At 37.8% G+C, this 17,177-nt stretch overlaps 2 protein-coding genes across 3 annotated transcripts; one reads left to right on the top strand and one right to left on the bottom strand.

The window, feature by feature from the left end:
• Positions 1-3,221: 3,221 nt before the first annotated feature.
• LOC137712107 (putative disease resistance protein At4g19050) lies at positions 3,222-12,663 on the bottom strand. Its single transcript, XM_068451249.2, has 5 exons — positions 12,500-12,663; positions 10,580-10,729; positions 8,053-8,176; positions 7,400-7,520; positions 3,222-7,295 (listed from the first exon to the last, which is right to left on the bottom strand). The coding sequence occupies exon 5, from the start codon at positions 7,291-7,293 to the stop codon at positions 3,391-3,393; it is 3,903 nt and encodes a 1,300-aa protein (XP_068307350.2). The 5' UTR covers positions 7,294-7,295; positions 7,400-7,520; positions 8,053-8,176; positions 10,580-10,729; positions 12,500-12,663; the 3' UTR covers positions 3,222-3,390.
• A 426-nt stretch (positions 12,664-13,089) lies between these two features.
• LOC137712108 (putative disease resistance protein At5g45440) lies at positions 13,090-15,540 on the top strand. Of its 2 annotated transcripts, XM_088683657.1 has the most exons (3): positions 13,090-13,504; positions 13,681-13,786; positions 13,896-15,540. In XM_088683657.1, the coding sequence occupies exon 3, from the start codon at positions 13,942-13,944 to the stop codon at positions 15,286-15,288; it is 1,347 nt and encodes a 448-aa protein (XP_088539783.1). In that variant the 5' UTR covers positions 13,090-13,504; positions 13,681-13,786; positions 13,896-13,941; the 3' UTR covers positions 15,289-15,540. The 2 variants fall into 2 exon arrangements, with proteins under 2 accessions (XP_088539783.1, XP_068307351.2); XM_068451250.2 differs by lacking the exon at positions 13,090-13,504 and having other exon boundaries at positions 13,512-13,786.
• Positions 15,541-17,177: the final 1,637 nt, after the last annotated feature.

Genomic DNA, 17,177 nt, shown 5'->3' with positions numbered 1-17,177 from the left:
TACTTAGCTGATTTGTAGGAATTACGGGATGTGATTATATCTTTACAGTTTGTATAAGAACTCTAGCCTAGCTTGTATATTTCAATGATCAATACAGAAGATTATTCATACTGCCATTCTATTCTGAAGTAGCCACGAAGGGCAAGCTGATCAGCCAACAAGTTGATTCCGTTATAAAAATCCCTGATGGAAAGGTCACCACGACTCTGGTTCATGAGCTCCCCCACGAAGCCGAACCACCCTGTTATGTGAGGAAGATGCATAACTCTCTAACAGAGAGAACATTGGGTGTCCGAGAGCTCGCCAACCATGAGAGAACAAGCTGATCATGCTGGATCCCTTCATCATCAGACAGAAGGCTGGAGGACAGATAGTGGAGCCTTTGACGAAACAAAGCAGGCCACGGCTTCAAAGAAGTGGATGAACTGTGCACGCCATAAAGGATAATTGTTGTGATCCAACTTTATAGTAAGCAATATTGCCATGTTGGGGGTGGCAGATGGTGTTTACAGGGGATAAAGCCATGAGGGTTTCGAAATGTGTTTGAGTCATAGGACGAAGGAAGTGAAGATTGAATATAGTTCTGCTCAATAATCTTTGCTTCTGTATATTCATCATTATATAAAGGTTACAAAGAAGAGTTTGAAGTTGAACAAACTGATAATGCAAGGGATAAATACATAATCCAAAACTGTAAAATTCAAGCAATAGCAAGACTATGACTGAACAGCATCCTCGAAGGAATCAAGAGAATCTTGAGGGAGAGGTTGTGAGGATGAGATGTTTGAATTTCCTCCCGACGGGCTGTGCGGAGTGTGGTGTTTATCAGATTACACTGATAGCATTCGAAGACCAAAAGCTAGGTGGGTTTGCCACCTGCCTTACAAGGTAGGGCACTCTTTCCCTTGTCAACAAGTTTGATACAGTCCTGGCCTATCGTTTTCGTTAATTGTCTTTAGCGGGTATGGGCCTAGTTCCCCAACTTGGTGGGGGGGGGGGGGGGGAGGTGATGGGGGGGCGCGTTCTGGTTCTCGAACTCACACTCTGCGCAGTAGTAGAACCAATGCTTTGGATCTCACTTTCCTTTGCACATTTCACAGTAATGTTCGTCATCATCACCTGGATTGTTTCCATATGCACTTCGAAAGAAATAGTCAAATTCATCTTCGTAACTAGGTTAAGTACCATAGGTGAGCTTGAAAGAATGAGTGTCGTATCTGTGCCTAGCTGTTTTAGGTAGTTTTACACATGAAATACAGAGATGGAAGTTGCATTTCATACAACTAAAGAGAAGAGGCTACGAGATATACCACAACCCTGGCAAGAGCATGTACCTCCTTTGTTGGAGTGGAGGGGGTTCTCATGAGCCTCGTGCGTAACAGTCTGAAGCCGAGATTCAACTGAGGTCAACAAAGAAGACACATTGCTTAAAATGGTACGAAACCCTTGGTTTGTGGCCTTCACATGTAACACTGAAACTTGCTGTCAGTAAATGGAGACTTTGGGAGGAGTGTGAGCTAGTGTCGGTGAATCATCTGTTGAGGTAATTGAGCACATCTTTTGTGGAGAAAGGAATTACATGACTCTTCTCGCTGTGTGCACCTATAGAAGGGATCAGTAATGGGTTGCTTGTAACCGTCACAAGTAATATTTCTTTCATCCTCTGCAACCTCATCACTTAAGGCGAAGAAATGCTGTTCCTGACTGAAGTGCTCTACAGAATTTGTCTTGGGGGAAAGTGTGTTAAAAAAAACCAGGTGAGCATAAGGGCGTGTTGTGGGGGGTTATTTTCATGTGCCGTGGTATTGACGTGCAGTCCCTATGGACGAAGAGCTGGCAGATGCTAAACCTGTCGCAGCTGTTGCGAAAGCAAAATGAGTCAAACTCGTAGTCTTCAGTCAAATTTTCACCACAGACAGACATCACAATTAGATTTCATTTTATTCTGTAGGATGGTGAATTTGTGGTCGTAAAAGTCTCTTAGTATCATGCGTGGATTGGAAGTACACTTGAGGTTGAGGTTGAATTACACTCGGAACACCCATAAGAGAGAAGCTGGAGTTGCTGCAGTTTTGGCCACATGCAACACAACAGCATCGTTCTGTGGTAAGAATAAGTGGGTGTTTGGGGTGCAATGGGTGCAGAGTTTCAGGGGGTAGCTCTGCACATGATTTATGGAGAATGAAGGGGAAAACGCCGCTACATTGGTTGGAAATGTAGCTAGGGCCTAGCACGTGGTCCTCACATGCATTGCAGAAGTCGTGTTGGACATTTTTCTGCTCTTCTTTGAAGATCAATGGATGCTTGTGACTAAAATGTTGAAGCTCCATCGATCTCTCTTCAGAAGCAGTACACACAACACACACACACAAATATATATATATATATATATGTTAGCATAAACCGTATAAGCCATGCTCGGTAAAGCTTTCGTTATTTATTACTTAAAGTTGTTATTCTTACTTGTCACCTAAGCAAAGAATCCAAAAGTGCCTGCTGATAGGGGGAGAGCATTCTGTGCAGTGCATCTTAAGTTGTATTTTCTTTGTGAAAATCTGAAGTTAACTATACATGACTTGATTAATGTATGATTAGTCGCACAGATGGTGGAAAGTTTTGAAGGCACATAAAATAACCATGGCATTTGATATTTAATATTTGAGTTGAATAACTGCAGTGACAGCCACCTGAGAGCTAGGAATCAAATGCCGTATCAGCCAAAAGCCTCTTTGACGCTTGAATGAGGAAATGTCAAAGCAGTAATGAACTTAACAGAGTTAAGGTAACTGGCGAAAATGTGCACAAGCTGTTGAAATGAGAGTCGCAAGCACAAATTCGCTATCCATCAGAAGAAAACGAATTTTACTTGCAATTCTGTGTCGTAAAATGTAAGGACATAGTCTGCTTTTGTTGCAGTTTCCATTTTTTCGTCTGCAATGAATGCACTTTATTTCCGTGACATATCAAAACAAATACGCACACACTCCAGTCCCTCTAACTAGACATTATAAGAATAAAAATCAGCAACAACAAAACTCAGCATTCGGAACCCCGCATATTTGAGAAGAGAAATCACATAGGAAAAAAAAAGGGAATGACAGTAGAAGAAAAATGAAACAGTATGTACCTGAGTTCCATCCAAAACCTGCGTATTTAGAAACAGATATTTTCTGCTTTTCTGTCAACTGCATGACACCTATGCCGAATGAAATAAAGATGTATGGGAACAAGAAATTTTTTTTTAAGGAAAACAATTGCATCATTCGGGTGTTTCATAAATCATCTTACTCTCAGGAAACATAACCAGTTCAATTACATAGCACAATCAAATCACAAACAAGACATAAACTGCATCTGGAAACTTGCCCCAGTTGAGGATTACTTGCAGACCTAGTCAACCATAGCAGGAGCGTCCTTCGTAAACTTAGGGCATTCCATAGCTTCGACATCCACTTGATCTGGCAATTCAATCCCAATGCTCGTCAACTTTGGCAGTTCCAACAGATACACTGTCCTTAACCTTTTTAATGTATACTTAGATGCTGCATCACATTCAACCAAAGTTTGCAATCTATCACAAAATTGCACATGGAGAATTTCGAGGTTTTCTGGAAGCTGGGATGAGGGAAAGACATTCACAATCATTGGACAACAATCTAGAAACAAATGTTTAAGATTCCTAAAGCACTTTGGTTCTGCATTCCCATTGTATAGACTTCTCAACTTCGGAAGGTTCGAAAACCATAGAATCTCTAAACTTCTCCCCAGTCTGACATTTTCCTCGGCTCCACAGAGAATGCTCTCAATTTTACTGCATCTCTCTATCCAACAGCCCTTCATTACGTCCACAACGTCAGCACCTAAATCACATAGGCAACTTATAATGTCATTGTCAACCAAAGATATACAGTTGGAATGCTTGAGGAAACTTTCGAAACCATGAGGAAGACTATATGATCCATGGATTTCCAAAGACCGATCATGCTCTTCAGGAAAACACAAGTGTCTGGTGCTTGAGTACACATCTTTGACAATTTCATCTTTGCAGCAGATGATATCTCCATCTTGACCTTGCTTCTTGGTTACAAAGAAACAAAATCTTTTGAACTTTGTTTCCCACACCTTGGGATTTTTGTCCAAAAACTGAAAAATTTCCGTTCCACTTACAGATATGGAAGGTTTGTCATTGTCACAAAAGATATCAGCATGCTCAAAGATACCACATTCATCCCAGTTGACCTCTTGTGGTATACGCCTTATCTTTCCAACATCGAGATCATGCATACTCCTCACGTCTGGAAGATAAAGGCACTGTAAACTAGTCAATTCAGATATCTCATAGGGAAATTTTTTCATTCTGTTTCCTGAAAGATCCAGAACCTCCAGACGACTAAGTGATCCTAGCAGCTGCAACTCTTGTATCCGTGAACAATCTTTCAGCAAGAGCTGGACGAGGTTGCTAAAAGTGTTTAGAGGTGGCAGACTCCCAATTGCTGTTCCAGAAAGATCAAGAATCTCAAGTAGTGTTAGTGCTTCAAGGTTTTGCACCGTTTCCAGCGACGAACAACCTTTTAGTGCGAGTTGTCTGAGGTTGGTGAGTCTGGACATGGACGGTAGCATTGTAAGTGGGATTCCACATAGGTTGAGAATTCTAAGGTCATGCATATGCTCCAAGAACCCAGCTTCAAAGTCAACTAAAGAAATGGCACCACATAGATCAAGTTCCTCAAGTTTTGACAGATGTTCAAGAGGAGGGAGCTTTTTTAGGTTGCTGCAATTTCTGAGTATGAGATGACAGAAGATTCTGGCTTTGGGAAGGGAAGGTAGAAACTCAATTTTAGAGTCTGAGAGGTTGATTGTACGAATGCATGACATATTTTCAAAGGACTTTTCATGTATTCCTTTCAATGCCGTACAACCTGAAACGTCAAGAATCTCTAATTTTTTAAGGGCATTCAGGTGGGGCAAATCAACCAATGCCACACAACCAGAAAGATTGAGAGCCTGGAGTCTGAGAAGGCCCTCCATCGCAGGCAGTTTCTCTAGAACCGTACAGTCCATTAACAGGAGTTGGCGAAGGTTAACTAGGTTGGACAAAGATGGTAATTCTTTTACTTTGGCTTTCGAAAAGTTGAGAACTCGAAGGAACCTCATATGTTGTAAGGATTTGTCTTCAATTTCAGCCAGATTTCTTGAGCCGGAAAGGTCAAGCTGTTCAAGCTCTTTAGTTGCTCCTATGGGGGGCAGTTTTACAAGCTGAGAACAATCTCTTAAGACAAGATCAGAAAGGTTTCTTACACTTGAAGGCAGACCACTAATTTGAGTCTGAGATAAATCAAGGACTTTAAGGCCATCCAATGGTTCTTTTTGTATTTCTTGTAAACTTGTAGCATCCGAAAGATCAAGAATTTGAAGCTGAGTTAGTGTGTTCAAGATGGGCAGTCTTTTTAAGCTTCCGCAACCAGCTAATAGAAGCCGAGTGAGATCACCAAGATTGTGAAGAAAAGGTAGGCGACTAATTTGGGAATTGGAAAGATCAATTAACTGAAGTTTCTTAAGCGGAGCAAAGGTTTTGTCTTGAAACTTTTTGAAAGATGTAGCACCATGAAGATCAAGCACCTCGAGGTTTTCAAATGATTTCAAGCTTGGAAGCTCTATCAATTGAGAACAACCTCTAAGGATGAGCCACCGTAGTTTAGTTTTTTGAAAGAGAGAACCAGGTAGTGATTTGATATTGGCACCAGAAAGGTTAAGGCTTCGAAGGTGAGGCATGTCTGTGAAAAGATCGTCATCAATTTTCTCCAAGCAGGTTGCACCAGATATCTCAAGAACATTTAAGTTTTTAAGTTCTCGGAGACGAGCAATTTTCTCTAAGAGATCACAGCATCTGAGCACGAGAATAGAAAGGTTCTTTAAGCTAGTCAAGGACAAGGGTAGAGATCTGAACCTGGGATTCAATATAGTTAATATCCGGAGCTCCTGCATTGGTTGAAAATATTTTTCAGGGACTTCTCTACTGAGGCAGCGTCCATCCATCACAAGTGTAGAGACTTTTCCCCAGGTTTTAGCACTGCACGGCGATTTTATCATACCATCAGTGTGTGTAAGCCTCCCAAGACCTTCCCACTTGGAATTTGCAAACACATTAACCAATCCCATGCTTGCAGTCCCAGTAAACCCACGACAGCGGTGATCAGCTATATTTGAAAAGATTCCTTCCATGATATTATCCTCCTGGCGTCTTAGCATGCCACGATCTATAAGCTCCATCAGAACGCGATGTCCTTGCTCATAGGCTTTCTCGATATGATCAATGCATCCAACATACCCTTCTATTATCCAATGAGTGATCAACTCTTTGTAATGCAGACAGACATTATTGCTGAAAAATTGCTTGCTATGCCAAAAACAGTCTGCCCGAACACCGCTTGGCAATGTGTCATACCAAGCACGATGTAGCAGATTTATTGCAGCTCCCTCATCATCAGCTGCTGCTTCCGAAACACTTTCCAATGACCAAACCCCAGAACCAATATGTTCAACATAATTGAATGCTTTTGCTATCGCGATGATTTCACTAGGCATGGACTTTCTCATCTCCACAATCACCTTGGATAAGATTTCAAAGCCCGGAGAGTCGGAAATTACTTTCTTGATATTTTCTTTCAATAAAAGCTTGGACTCTTGTGTAGACAATTGATCTACGTTTATGCTGCGCAGCCATGTGTGGATGGTCTGAATTGCTCCATGCTCCTCTGCAGTGTGCTCCTCCTCCTCCTCCTCCTCTGCGGTGCGCTCCTCCTCTGTGGTGTGCTTTTTGTCACCATCATCTCTAGTTATTAAAACCTTAAAAGAACTCATATCATTCAAACCCAGCAGCTTCTTCAGTTCTGAGATAATGTCTTTCACAGACTGCTCGTAAGGAACATCATCCAGAATTAGTAGAAAATATTTGTCTCCTTTATGTGCGGATATCAATCCTTTAAGCTTGATGGCTATTCTTTGTTTCAATTCCAGCCTCATGTTCTCCTCCTCCTCGTCACCATCATATTCCTCATGAATAGAGATTAGAGATAGCTGGCCGGCAATGTTCTCAAGTAGAGAGCTGCTGTCATATTGTTTATTCAGATACACCCATAGACTGTCTTGGATTAAGTCTCTCTTCATGCTTATCTCTCTTGCCGTCCACGTTTTCCATTCTCCACGCATACCATCAAGAACAATTGTTGTTACACCATCATTCTTCAGCGTTTCCAGTATCTTTTCTATCCGTTCCTTCAAACCTAAAGCCATTTCTGACTCCAAAAATTAAACAAAAAGAGTCTCAGAAGAAAGTAAAATAGCAGAGTTATCAGCACCAAGGAAAAACGAAACCAAGTACAATCAGATGTTCACATACCTATTTCTTCAGTGCAAGCAAACGCAAATGCTTCCTTGAAAAGTTAAAAGAAACTCCGTTTTCCCCTCACCGGAGAGTAGCTAAAATTGGAATGATACCAGGTTTGCAGTTTCGGGGCAGCCTGCATTGAATCGAGTCATTCATTAGCTTGCTAGATGGTAGATGGTAAACCACGAATCAGCAATTAAAAAACAAAGAAATTTTTTTGTTCAACTATTATATGTCATGGCATTGCAAGGTTTCGGGTGAATATTAAAGCTTGATTAAATTGAATTATATGGTTCAGAATTCAGATTTCAAAGGGAGCTTATACAAAATTACAAATATGTACAAAGCCACACAAGTACTTTGATAACTTAGCAATTTATTCACCATTTGTATCGAAATTTAAAGAATTGTAGATCCGAAAAATAGAACCATTTTATATTTGAAATAAACGGAGTATCCTTTCTTGATCTAGAGAGCTCAAACTACAATATGATGATAATAAAGAAGTTGTCCTGAATTTTAGAATATCACTATAAAGAAAGTAACAGAAAAACATTAACACATGAGCCAGTTTTCGGCATATCGAATTAATTCATGTTAAATACAATCCATAATATGAAATTTGGTCGTAAACATGTGTCTGAAATCTATGTGAATGAACTTACGTAAAAACCTTTGAAGAAATATATTTACGGTGGCTTTGTCTATGGAGGAGATAGCCTCGCACACCACGGCAGTGCACTGCAAATGGAGATGGCCACCACCGTCAAGCTGTCCAAGTAACTGAAGCTGGAGAGGAAGGAGGCTGTGGACATTTGAAAATTGCCGAGAAAACGCACCATTACGTTGTAAAAGAAATTTTTATTTCCTAGCAAGTGATATTGTAATTTGAAAACGCGCCATTAGGTTGTAAAAAGAAATTTATATCTCCTTCTAAAGCTAAAGCAATGTCACCAAGCTCAAGTCACATGACCGCTCGAGTACTTAATCTTTTGATGCTTGGGTCGGCTGCTACCGGTCTTGTTATTTTAGGGAAGACTTTGGATTCGGTCTCTAGTTACTAACACTCTTTAACTAAAACTTTAATAATATTCAATTTTTCATCATAGTCCCTTGACATTGAAAACCTCATTATACTAATATTAATATGCATATTTCTATATGTTTGACGTTTATGAGATTTATAATCCCATAAGTGTTTGTATATATATGTGGCATATAAATCCTAGATTTAAAGTCCCTCAGGGGGCGTTTGTTTGCCCTCACTAAGTTGGACTGGACTGGACTGGACTAGCTATTAGTCCAATACTGTGTTTGTTCCATGCTGGGACTAACATTAATGAGACTAAAGGGGACAAGCATGGACAAAACCCTTCACTAAGAGGTCTTAGCGAGACCCCCCAATAACCATGGGACTAGCTAAGACTATCCTCTCTTTCTCGTCCTCGTCATGCTCAACGACCACTCCCGACAGACTCGTCGTCATCTCCGGTCACCTAGATCAATCATTAACTTTCCGACTCTCTTTCAAATCCATTTCACAACCAACTTTCATATAAAATATACCAAATTGAAGCTGGGAGTGACAAGATTACGATTTTACCTGAATCAAGGCCAAAATGTGGTCAAATGTGGCCGGAAAATGGCCTGGAAGTCTCGGCTTGTTTGGGCTTCTTCAAATCCATGACAGATTCGAGCATTCAAAGCTAAGATCTCGGTCTAGGGATGGTTATGAATTTTTTGGCGGTGCTAACTTCATCCAATTTAACGAGGGTTGGCCGGAAAACTCATCGGGAAACCTGCAACTCGTCGGGAAAATTGGAGCCGTGAGGTTCCATTCAAACAACACATAGCTAGAGAGGGAGGGAGGACAGAGAAATAGAGACTGGAATCAATAAGGAGTTTGACCAGGAATGAGAAAGAGACATGAATTGAGAGGTCTAAGAGGAAAAAAAGAGGGAAAGGGTGGGACAATGAGAGAAGAGGAAAAGAGTGGGATGGAAATGGTAGGAAAAGGTGAAGAAAAAGATAAGATCATAATAAAATATTAATAATTTATATATTAAATAATATAATATTAGAATTTGTTATTATCCAGCTTCTTAGTCCAATACTGCACCAAACGCTCACTAAGTTAGTCCAGTTTAGTCTAGTCTAAGCCAGTCCAGCTTAGTCCTTGAAGCTAATCCAGTCCGAGATAGTCCGGCGCAACAAACGCCCCCTCATTATATTACAATGTAATAATATGAAAGGCTACAGTAAAAAAATTCAAAATTCAAAATGATAAAAACAATGTAATAATATGAAATTATAAATAGCAAAAGAATGTATCCATAGTGTTAAAAAATTATAAATTAATAAGCTATATAGTAATGTACCCAAAAATTCATATGGATACATTATTTTGATTGAAATTTTATTACATCAAAATCTTTGAATAAAATTTTATTAATTTGAATACTTTAATTGAAAGACAAAATATTGAATTTTAGTATTAATTTCTCCCTATAATCTTACAAAGATTGATAATTCGTCTTACACTTATCAGATTTGTCAGTTTTACACAAAATAAAATGTTTTATTTTATATTTTTAAATAAGGGTACATTTGAAATTGAAAAAGGGGTACATTTATAGATTTTACATTAAAAAAATTTGGTTCATTTTAATAAAAAAGGGTACATTTACAAAAAAAAAAAAAAAAAAAAAAAAAAAAAAAAAAAAAAAGGTACATTTTACATATAAAGAAGTGGTACATTTTATAAAGTAGAATGGGTACATTATGGGTAAATTATGGGTACAATAAAAAATAAAATTAAAAAAAACTACAACTAAATCTTTTAAAGAAAATAGCACAAAAAGAAATTAATATATGGGTGCAACTTAAAAATAAAAAGAAATTTAGTACAAATTTAAAAAAGGGTTACAAATTAAAATTGGGTACAAACTAAAAATAAAAATATATGATACAATGTATAGCCATAAATATAAATATACCAAATGTAATGTTTCTAATGCTAAATTAATATATTTTAGAAATTTAATTTAATATGCTAATATGTAAATATTTTATTATTGAAATAATGACATTCATTAAAACCTAAGGACCTTGATAAAAAAAGTTGCAAGAAATAATCCATAATCTGAAATTTGGTAGGAAACATGTGTCTAAAGTCTATAGGAATGAACTTACGTAAAAACCCTTGAAGAAATATGTTCACGGCGTCTTTGTCTATGGAGGAGATAGCCTCCCACACCACGGCAGTGCACTGCAAATGGAAATGGCCACCACCGACAAGCTGTCCTAGTAACTGAAACTACAGAGGAAGGAGGCTGTGGACATCTGAAAATTGCCAAGCAAACGCACCATGACATTGTAAAAAGAAATTTATATCTTCTTCTAAAGCAGAAGCAATGTCACCTAGCTCAGGTCACACGACCGCTCGAGTACTTAATCTTTTGATGCTTGGGTCGGATGCTACCGGTCTTGGTATTTTAGAAGAGACTTTGAATTTGGTATCTAGTCACTAATACTCTTTAACTAAAACTTTAATTGTATTCAATTTTTCTTCAAAGTTCCCTTGACTTTGAAAACCTCATAATATCAATATTAATATGTATATTTCTATAAGTTTGACATTTATGAAGTTTATATTCCCATTTTGTGTGTGTCTATATATGTGGCATATAAATCCTAGATTTAAAGTCCCTCATTAATTATATTACAATTTAATAATATGAAACAGCTACAGTAAAAAAAATTTCAAAATTTTTTATTGAATAAATGAATAAAAAAAATGTAATAATAAGAAATCATAAATAGTAATGTACCCAAAAATTCATATGGATACATTATTTTGATTGAAATTTTATTATACCAAAATCTTAATATAAAATTTTATTAATTTGAATACTTTAACTGAAAGACAAAATATTAAATTTTAGTATTAATTTCTCGCCATAATCTTACAAAGATTGATAATTCGTCTTACACTTATCAGATTTTTTAGTTTTTCACAAAATAAAATGTTTTATTTTATATTTTTAAATAAGGGTACATTTGAAGTTGAAAAAGGGGTATATCTATAGATTTTACATTAAAAAATTGTGTTCATATTTTAGAAATTTCTTATATTAAATCAACAAGGGTACAAATGCAACGTTTCTAATACTAAATTAATATATTTTAGAAATTTAATTTAATTATTCTAATATGTAAATATTTTATTATTGAAATAATGACATTCATTAAAACCTAAGGATCTTGATAAAAAAATTGCAAAGAAATAAGATTTTAATCAATGAAATATAAAAAAGAGGGATGAGAACCTAACATTTCCTTATTTTAGTGTTTATTGATTCGTATTTTATTTATCCTCGTTTTTTTAAATGAATCTCAAACGCACACCGAAAAAAATTGTTAGGTGGTATAAATGTATTCTTAATTGTAGACCAAATTTAAATGTTTTCAATTAATTTGTACTAATTGTTGAGGTCTTAATTCCACGATATAAATTTTTGTTTGGTTTTTCTTAACCAATCTCTGTTCAACCGCATCATGATACTACAAATCTCTAAGAAATTAATACAAAAATTAAGCAAATTTACACAAGAAAACAGTACAGCTTAATTGTCTTTTTATCACCTAATAAAAAGCTCTCACAATCAGAACTAGCATACGGGCGCATACAAAGTATGTAAGAATTTTTTTTTTTTTTTTTTTTTTTTTGAAATAGAATGAGAGAGGAAGAGAGTGATAGAGAATGTGAGAGTGGGAAGTTTTTTTTTTTTTTTTTTTTTTTTATTTTTTATTTTTTAATGGAAATGTGTTAGGATTATATGCAGATGAGGTTTTCAAAAAAAAACAAAAAAAAAACAAAATTTGTTTTTGTGAAATTACATTTCTGTCCTGTATTCCTTATTCATATTTTGTTTTGAATTAGAGAGTTAAACTGGTAATTTCATAGAATTTTGATTGACAATGAATGTTTTATTAATTAGGAAAAAAGAGATAACGACAGCCACAAGCACCAAATTAACACTTAAATTTTTAACCAGATGAAAAGACATAATCGTGCACAAAATAATGAAGAAAATTAGAAAGAGCAAAAACCTGATGGTGGAGTTGAAACTGCAAGTCTGAGAGTTGAAAACCAAGCTCTGCACGACAACGCTAAGGAGACGAGCTTGCTTTAATGTTTAATCTTGTTTTCAGTATCGCTATTTCTTCTGAACAAATAACTTTGGTTAACCCCTCCAGTTGGTTTTTGCTTAAATGTTTAATCTTGTTCTCGGTATCGCTATTTATTCTGAACAAATTTGGTTAACCCCTCCAGTTGGTTTTCTTCTTCTTTTTTTTTTTCCCCTTTTTCCTTTTCCTTTTCTTTAGTTGCAATTTTGGAATTTTTTTCCCTTCTTCCTTTTCCTTTTCTTTAGTTACAATTTTGGAATTATTTGGCGTAAAATCCAAATATTTTGGATTCCTCCTCTTTTCTGAAGTTTATACTTGGCGTCTTGTCTGGTTGAAGAGAAATTCTCATGGCTGGGCCTTGTTAATCTCTTAATTTTAGACCTTAAACAACCATTAGACATTTGTTACGAAGTGAATAAACAACCTGTTGTTGCCTCATCCTTTTGGACATTAAAAAACCGAACAGGAAATTGCAGAGTCCTTATTCTTATGCGCTACTTGGTTCGTGTTTCACTTTGAGTTTCAAATATGCAGTAGAAAGAGTGGACAATGTTTCAGACTTCTTTGGACTTGATATTTTATAGTCCAACTCAAAAAGAAATGGGAACCAGGGTTTCTATTTTGATCCGCGGAACGATTGAACTAAAACCAATTGGCTTTAAGAAAAGAGGGATTGAACAATTCATATTTCAGTTACTGTTGTTTCCTACATTTTCATGTTCTCTGTAGTGTATACACTTGTATACTAAGGCCTTTATCTCTGTTTTTCTTCTGCAGAATTGATGCGCTCTTACGATTCGATATGTTTCTTCTGGCACTGTGGAACAGGAACAAAGCGTGCAATATAGGAATTACTTGGCAACGCACATAAGTGAGTGACAAGGCTGCCAAAGGTGGTTACATAATCTTGCCAAACAAATGCCAAAGGTGATTTACGTGTACAACTATTTAGCTGATGCCTTCCATTTCATACCTTTTTTCTGGGCTATCATGTTCCCTAAATAATTGGGCTTATTTTTATTTACTTCTCTGTTCCGTTCTTTGTTGTCATATGAGATTTCTTATGACACTTAAGTAAAGTTTGATTTGGAAAATGTGAACAGTACTGAGGTGAAGAGACTCATAAACTCGTTAGTCCTCCTTTCTCTGCAGTCTCCACAGCTTGTTCGCGTTTTGGACTTTCAGTTTCGAATCCACCCAACACATCAAGTATTTCTCTTTCTTCTTTGGTTTCATATATTGTGTTCTTAAACTGTCTGCATTACTTATGTAACATAAAACCCAGATGCATAAATTTCTAAATTATTTATTTTTCCAGTTGTCGTTACAATTTCGAGTGATAAGGAGTTGCATAGGCTGCTTCTATGGCTCAAGAAATTGAAAAGTACCTAATGGAAAAGTTCCGGAATGGACTTGATGGGAGAGACAAAAGTATCTCTAAGATTCCAAAGTACAGCCAATTTCAAGAAATAAAAATTTTACTTGATGACATTTTCAGCTCATCCTTGCATGATTCATCCATCAGAAATAAGCTTTACGACCTCAACAATGTTTTGGCTGAGTGCCAAATGCTTTCGAGAAAACACGGTTTCAACTCTCCCAAGGAGCTACTCACCATAAACAGAATCAGAAGGGATTTAAACAGGATCAAGAGGGAGCTCAAGTTTATAAAGGATAATAAAAGATCATTGCATGGAAATACCGATCCACAACCTAATAATGGTCAAGCAAGCTCAACGGGTGGAGAGCTTTCGAGGTGGACTACGCGTTCACTAGATGCATCCAAGGTTTATGGATTTGATGATGATGTGATTTTGATGAAGAAGTTGCTTTTACAGCAAGGAACTGATGATCGGTTCAGGGCAGTAGGCATTGTTGGTAGGGAAGGTATAGGAAAAACAACACTTTGCCAGGTCTTATTCAACGAACAAGAAGTGAAAAACACATTCCTTCCGAGGATCTGGGTGTGCATGGCCAGACACCCGGATGACGACGACAATGAGGTTCCGAAAATAGTAATTGTCAAAAGAATGTTGATGCACCTCGGAGTTGGAAAGGAGATGGTCAAGTCCGTTTGTGAGAAGCATGGCCTCGGGGGACTGCTGTATGCTCTTCGCCTGCAATTGATGGGCAAGAGGTATCTGATCGTGCTTGATCATGCCAGGGAGACGGACTCATGGTGTGGACAGCTGGATTCGTGTTTGACTCGTGATAAGGAATGGGATGACGGCCTTGCATTTGGACTCCCAAAAGGGCATGGGGGAAGACTCATAGTCACAAGTCGGAATGAAGATATAGCTAAAATGATGGTCGGGAAGGAAAATATACATCACCTTCTGCCCCTTTCGGATCATGAAAGCTGCTGGGCGATATTCATAGACGCAGTTGGTCGGATTCCGTCCAGTCCCTCAAACTTGGAAGATGTGACAGATGATGAAGGCTTATGGGCGATATTAAAGGACGCTTTTGAGAATAATCGAACTCCATCCAGACCCTCAAACTTGGAAGATCTGATAAATAATGAAAGCTTCTGGGCGATATACCTGGACGGTGTTAAGAATAATTGGATTTCAATTCCATCCGGTCCCTCAGACTTGGAAGATCTGAAATTGGAAGTCAAAGAAAAATGTGGGGGCATTCCATTAGCATTAAAGATGATGGGACAGGCAACGCAAGAATCACTTAAGGACATCCGTGGCACGAATCCTTAGAGGTTGGCAAGGGTGGGTCCGAACCCAATTCTTGGGGAGATCGGACTCATCTAAAAATAAAACAGAACAGGACAGAACGGGTTTTAAATTAAACCGAACCACATCTGGCCTGTTTGAAAAGTGGTTGTCCACATTTTGGGCTCTACGTAATATGTTAATAGTTAGTTCTCATTGTTGTAAATATGAAAAATCCTAAGCCTATATATAGGCCATCTAATAAGATGAATGAGACACTCTAATTTCTCCTCCCAATCTCTCTTCTTCTCTATATTTTTCTATACTTTATTCATAACACGTTATTAACAGACTTTTGATTCTTGAATTTTTCGATTTTATATGAGCTAGAGTCATTGCATGGTTTGGAGGTTTCTTTTGTGCTCAACCAATAGACTTGATGATGCTCTTAATTTTGTTTTCGTATAATTTATTCTCATATACATGTTTTTCCACAAAGATTCTATACCATGATATGCACAACTTGAATGGTTTTTTTTTTTCTTTTTCTACTCGTTATTTTCTTCTTCATATTCGAAAATTTCAATGCTTATAGATGCATATTTTTTTTATTGGGGAATTGTCCAAGTGTTTTTTACATGAAACCCACCACCATGAGGTTTTCTTCATACAAATGCAGTCTCATATTCCAGTTTCATATTTGATAAATTGGGATTGAATCTCTTACACGTGCGCTCTCCTCTCATCTCTCATCCCTCCCCTCTCTCCTTCTCCAATGGAAAACCCACAATCTTTCATCTTCCTCTACTCTTCCTTTCTCTCCGCTCCCCATATCTCTCGATTTGAAGCCCACAAACCAAGTAGTGACGTTTGAAAGCCTCAAACATGGTGGCACGAAATGGAGGTACAATGACGGTCAACAACCGCCTCCGTTGACGATGAATTTGGCCGTCAGAAAGCGTCTTATGATATGTCGATTATTCTTTTTGCGTTTGATTGGGAGTATATAAATTAGGGTTTTTGGGGATTTTAAGGTTTTCTGACTCCTTTTTTTCAGAAATATTGTAAGATCCCAATCGCCCAAGAGAGTGATCCTTATATGTATATTCCTATATCTACCTAGCACGAGGCCTTTTGGGAGCTCAATGGTTTCGAGTTCCATCGGAACTCCGAAGTTAAGCGAGTAGCGCGCGAGAGTAATCCCATGATGGGTGACCCACTGGGAAGTTCTCGTGTAAGTTCCCAAAAGCAAAACCGTGAAGGCGTGGTCGGGGCCCAAAGCGGATAATAATGTGCTACAGTAGTGGAGCGGGCCCAGGATGTAGTGGACCTTAGGTCGAGATGTGACAATTTGGTATCAGAGCCTAACCTTGTCTGCGTGTGTGCCAACGAGGACATCGGGCCCCTAAGGGGGGTGGATTGTAAGATCCCACATCGCCCAGGTGAGTGATCCTTATATGTATATTCCCATATTTACCTAGCATGAGGCCTTTTGGGAGCTCACTGGCTTCGAGTTCCATCGCAACTCCGAAGTTAAGCGAGTAGCACACAAGAGCAATCCCATGATGGGTGACCCACTGGGAAGTTCTCGTGTGAGTTCCCAAAAGAAAAACATATCGTGAGGGCGTGGTCGGGGCCTAAAGTGGACAATATCGTGCTACGGTGGTGGAGCGGGCCCAGGATGTGGTGGACCTTGGGCCGGGATGTGACAAATACTCAAATCAAAACTGACTTTTCTGTTGCCGGCGACCTCTGCTTGCTTGCTCCCTTTCTCAGTCGATGAGTTTATAAGATAGGTATATATTGGTTTGATGCATTTTCATTTTACAAACCATCTAAGATTAAAAAATAAAAAACAACTTATTGGCTTAATTCTTATTGTCGGATGTTTTATAATTTTACAGTGTCATTGTTTATTACTGAGTAGCCACTGC

This window comes from Pyrus communis, chromosome 14, assembly GCF_041283825.1.
Source record: "Pyrus communis isolate YQ-2024b chromosome 14, ASM4128382v1, whole genome shotgun sequence".
Taxonomy (NCBI): domain Eukaryota; kingdom Viridiplantae; phylum Streptophyta; class Magnoliopsida; order Rosales; family Rosaceae; genus Pyrus; species Pyrus communis.
Note: the sequence above shows the minus strand (reverse complement) of the source record. Positions and strands in the feature narration are given on the sequence as shown.

Excerpts from the sequence above, each read along its gene's own strand:
- LOC137712107 (XM_068451249.2), bottom strand. The coding sequence starts at position 7,293 with ATGGCTTTAGGTTTGAAGGAACGGATAGAAAAGATACTGGAAACGCTG.
- LOC137712108 (XM_088683657.1), top strand. The coding sequence starts at position 13,942 with ATGGCTCAAGAAATTGAAAAGTACCTAATGGAAAAGTTCCGGAATGGA.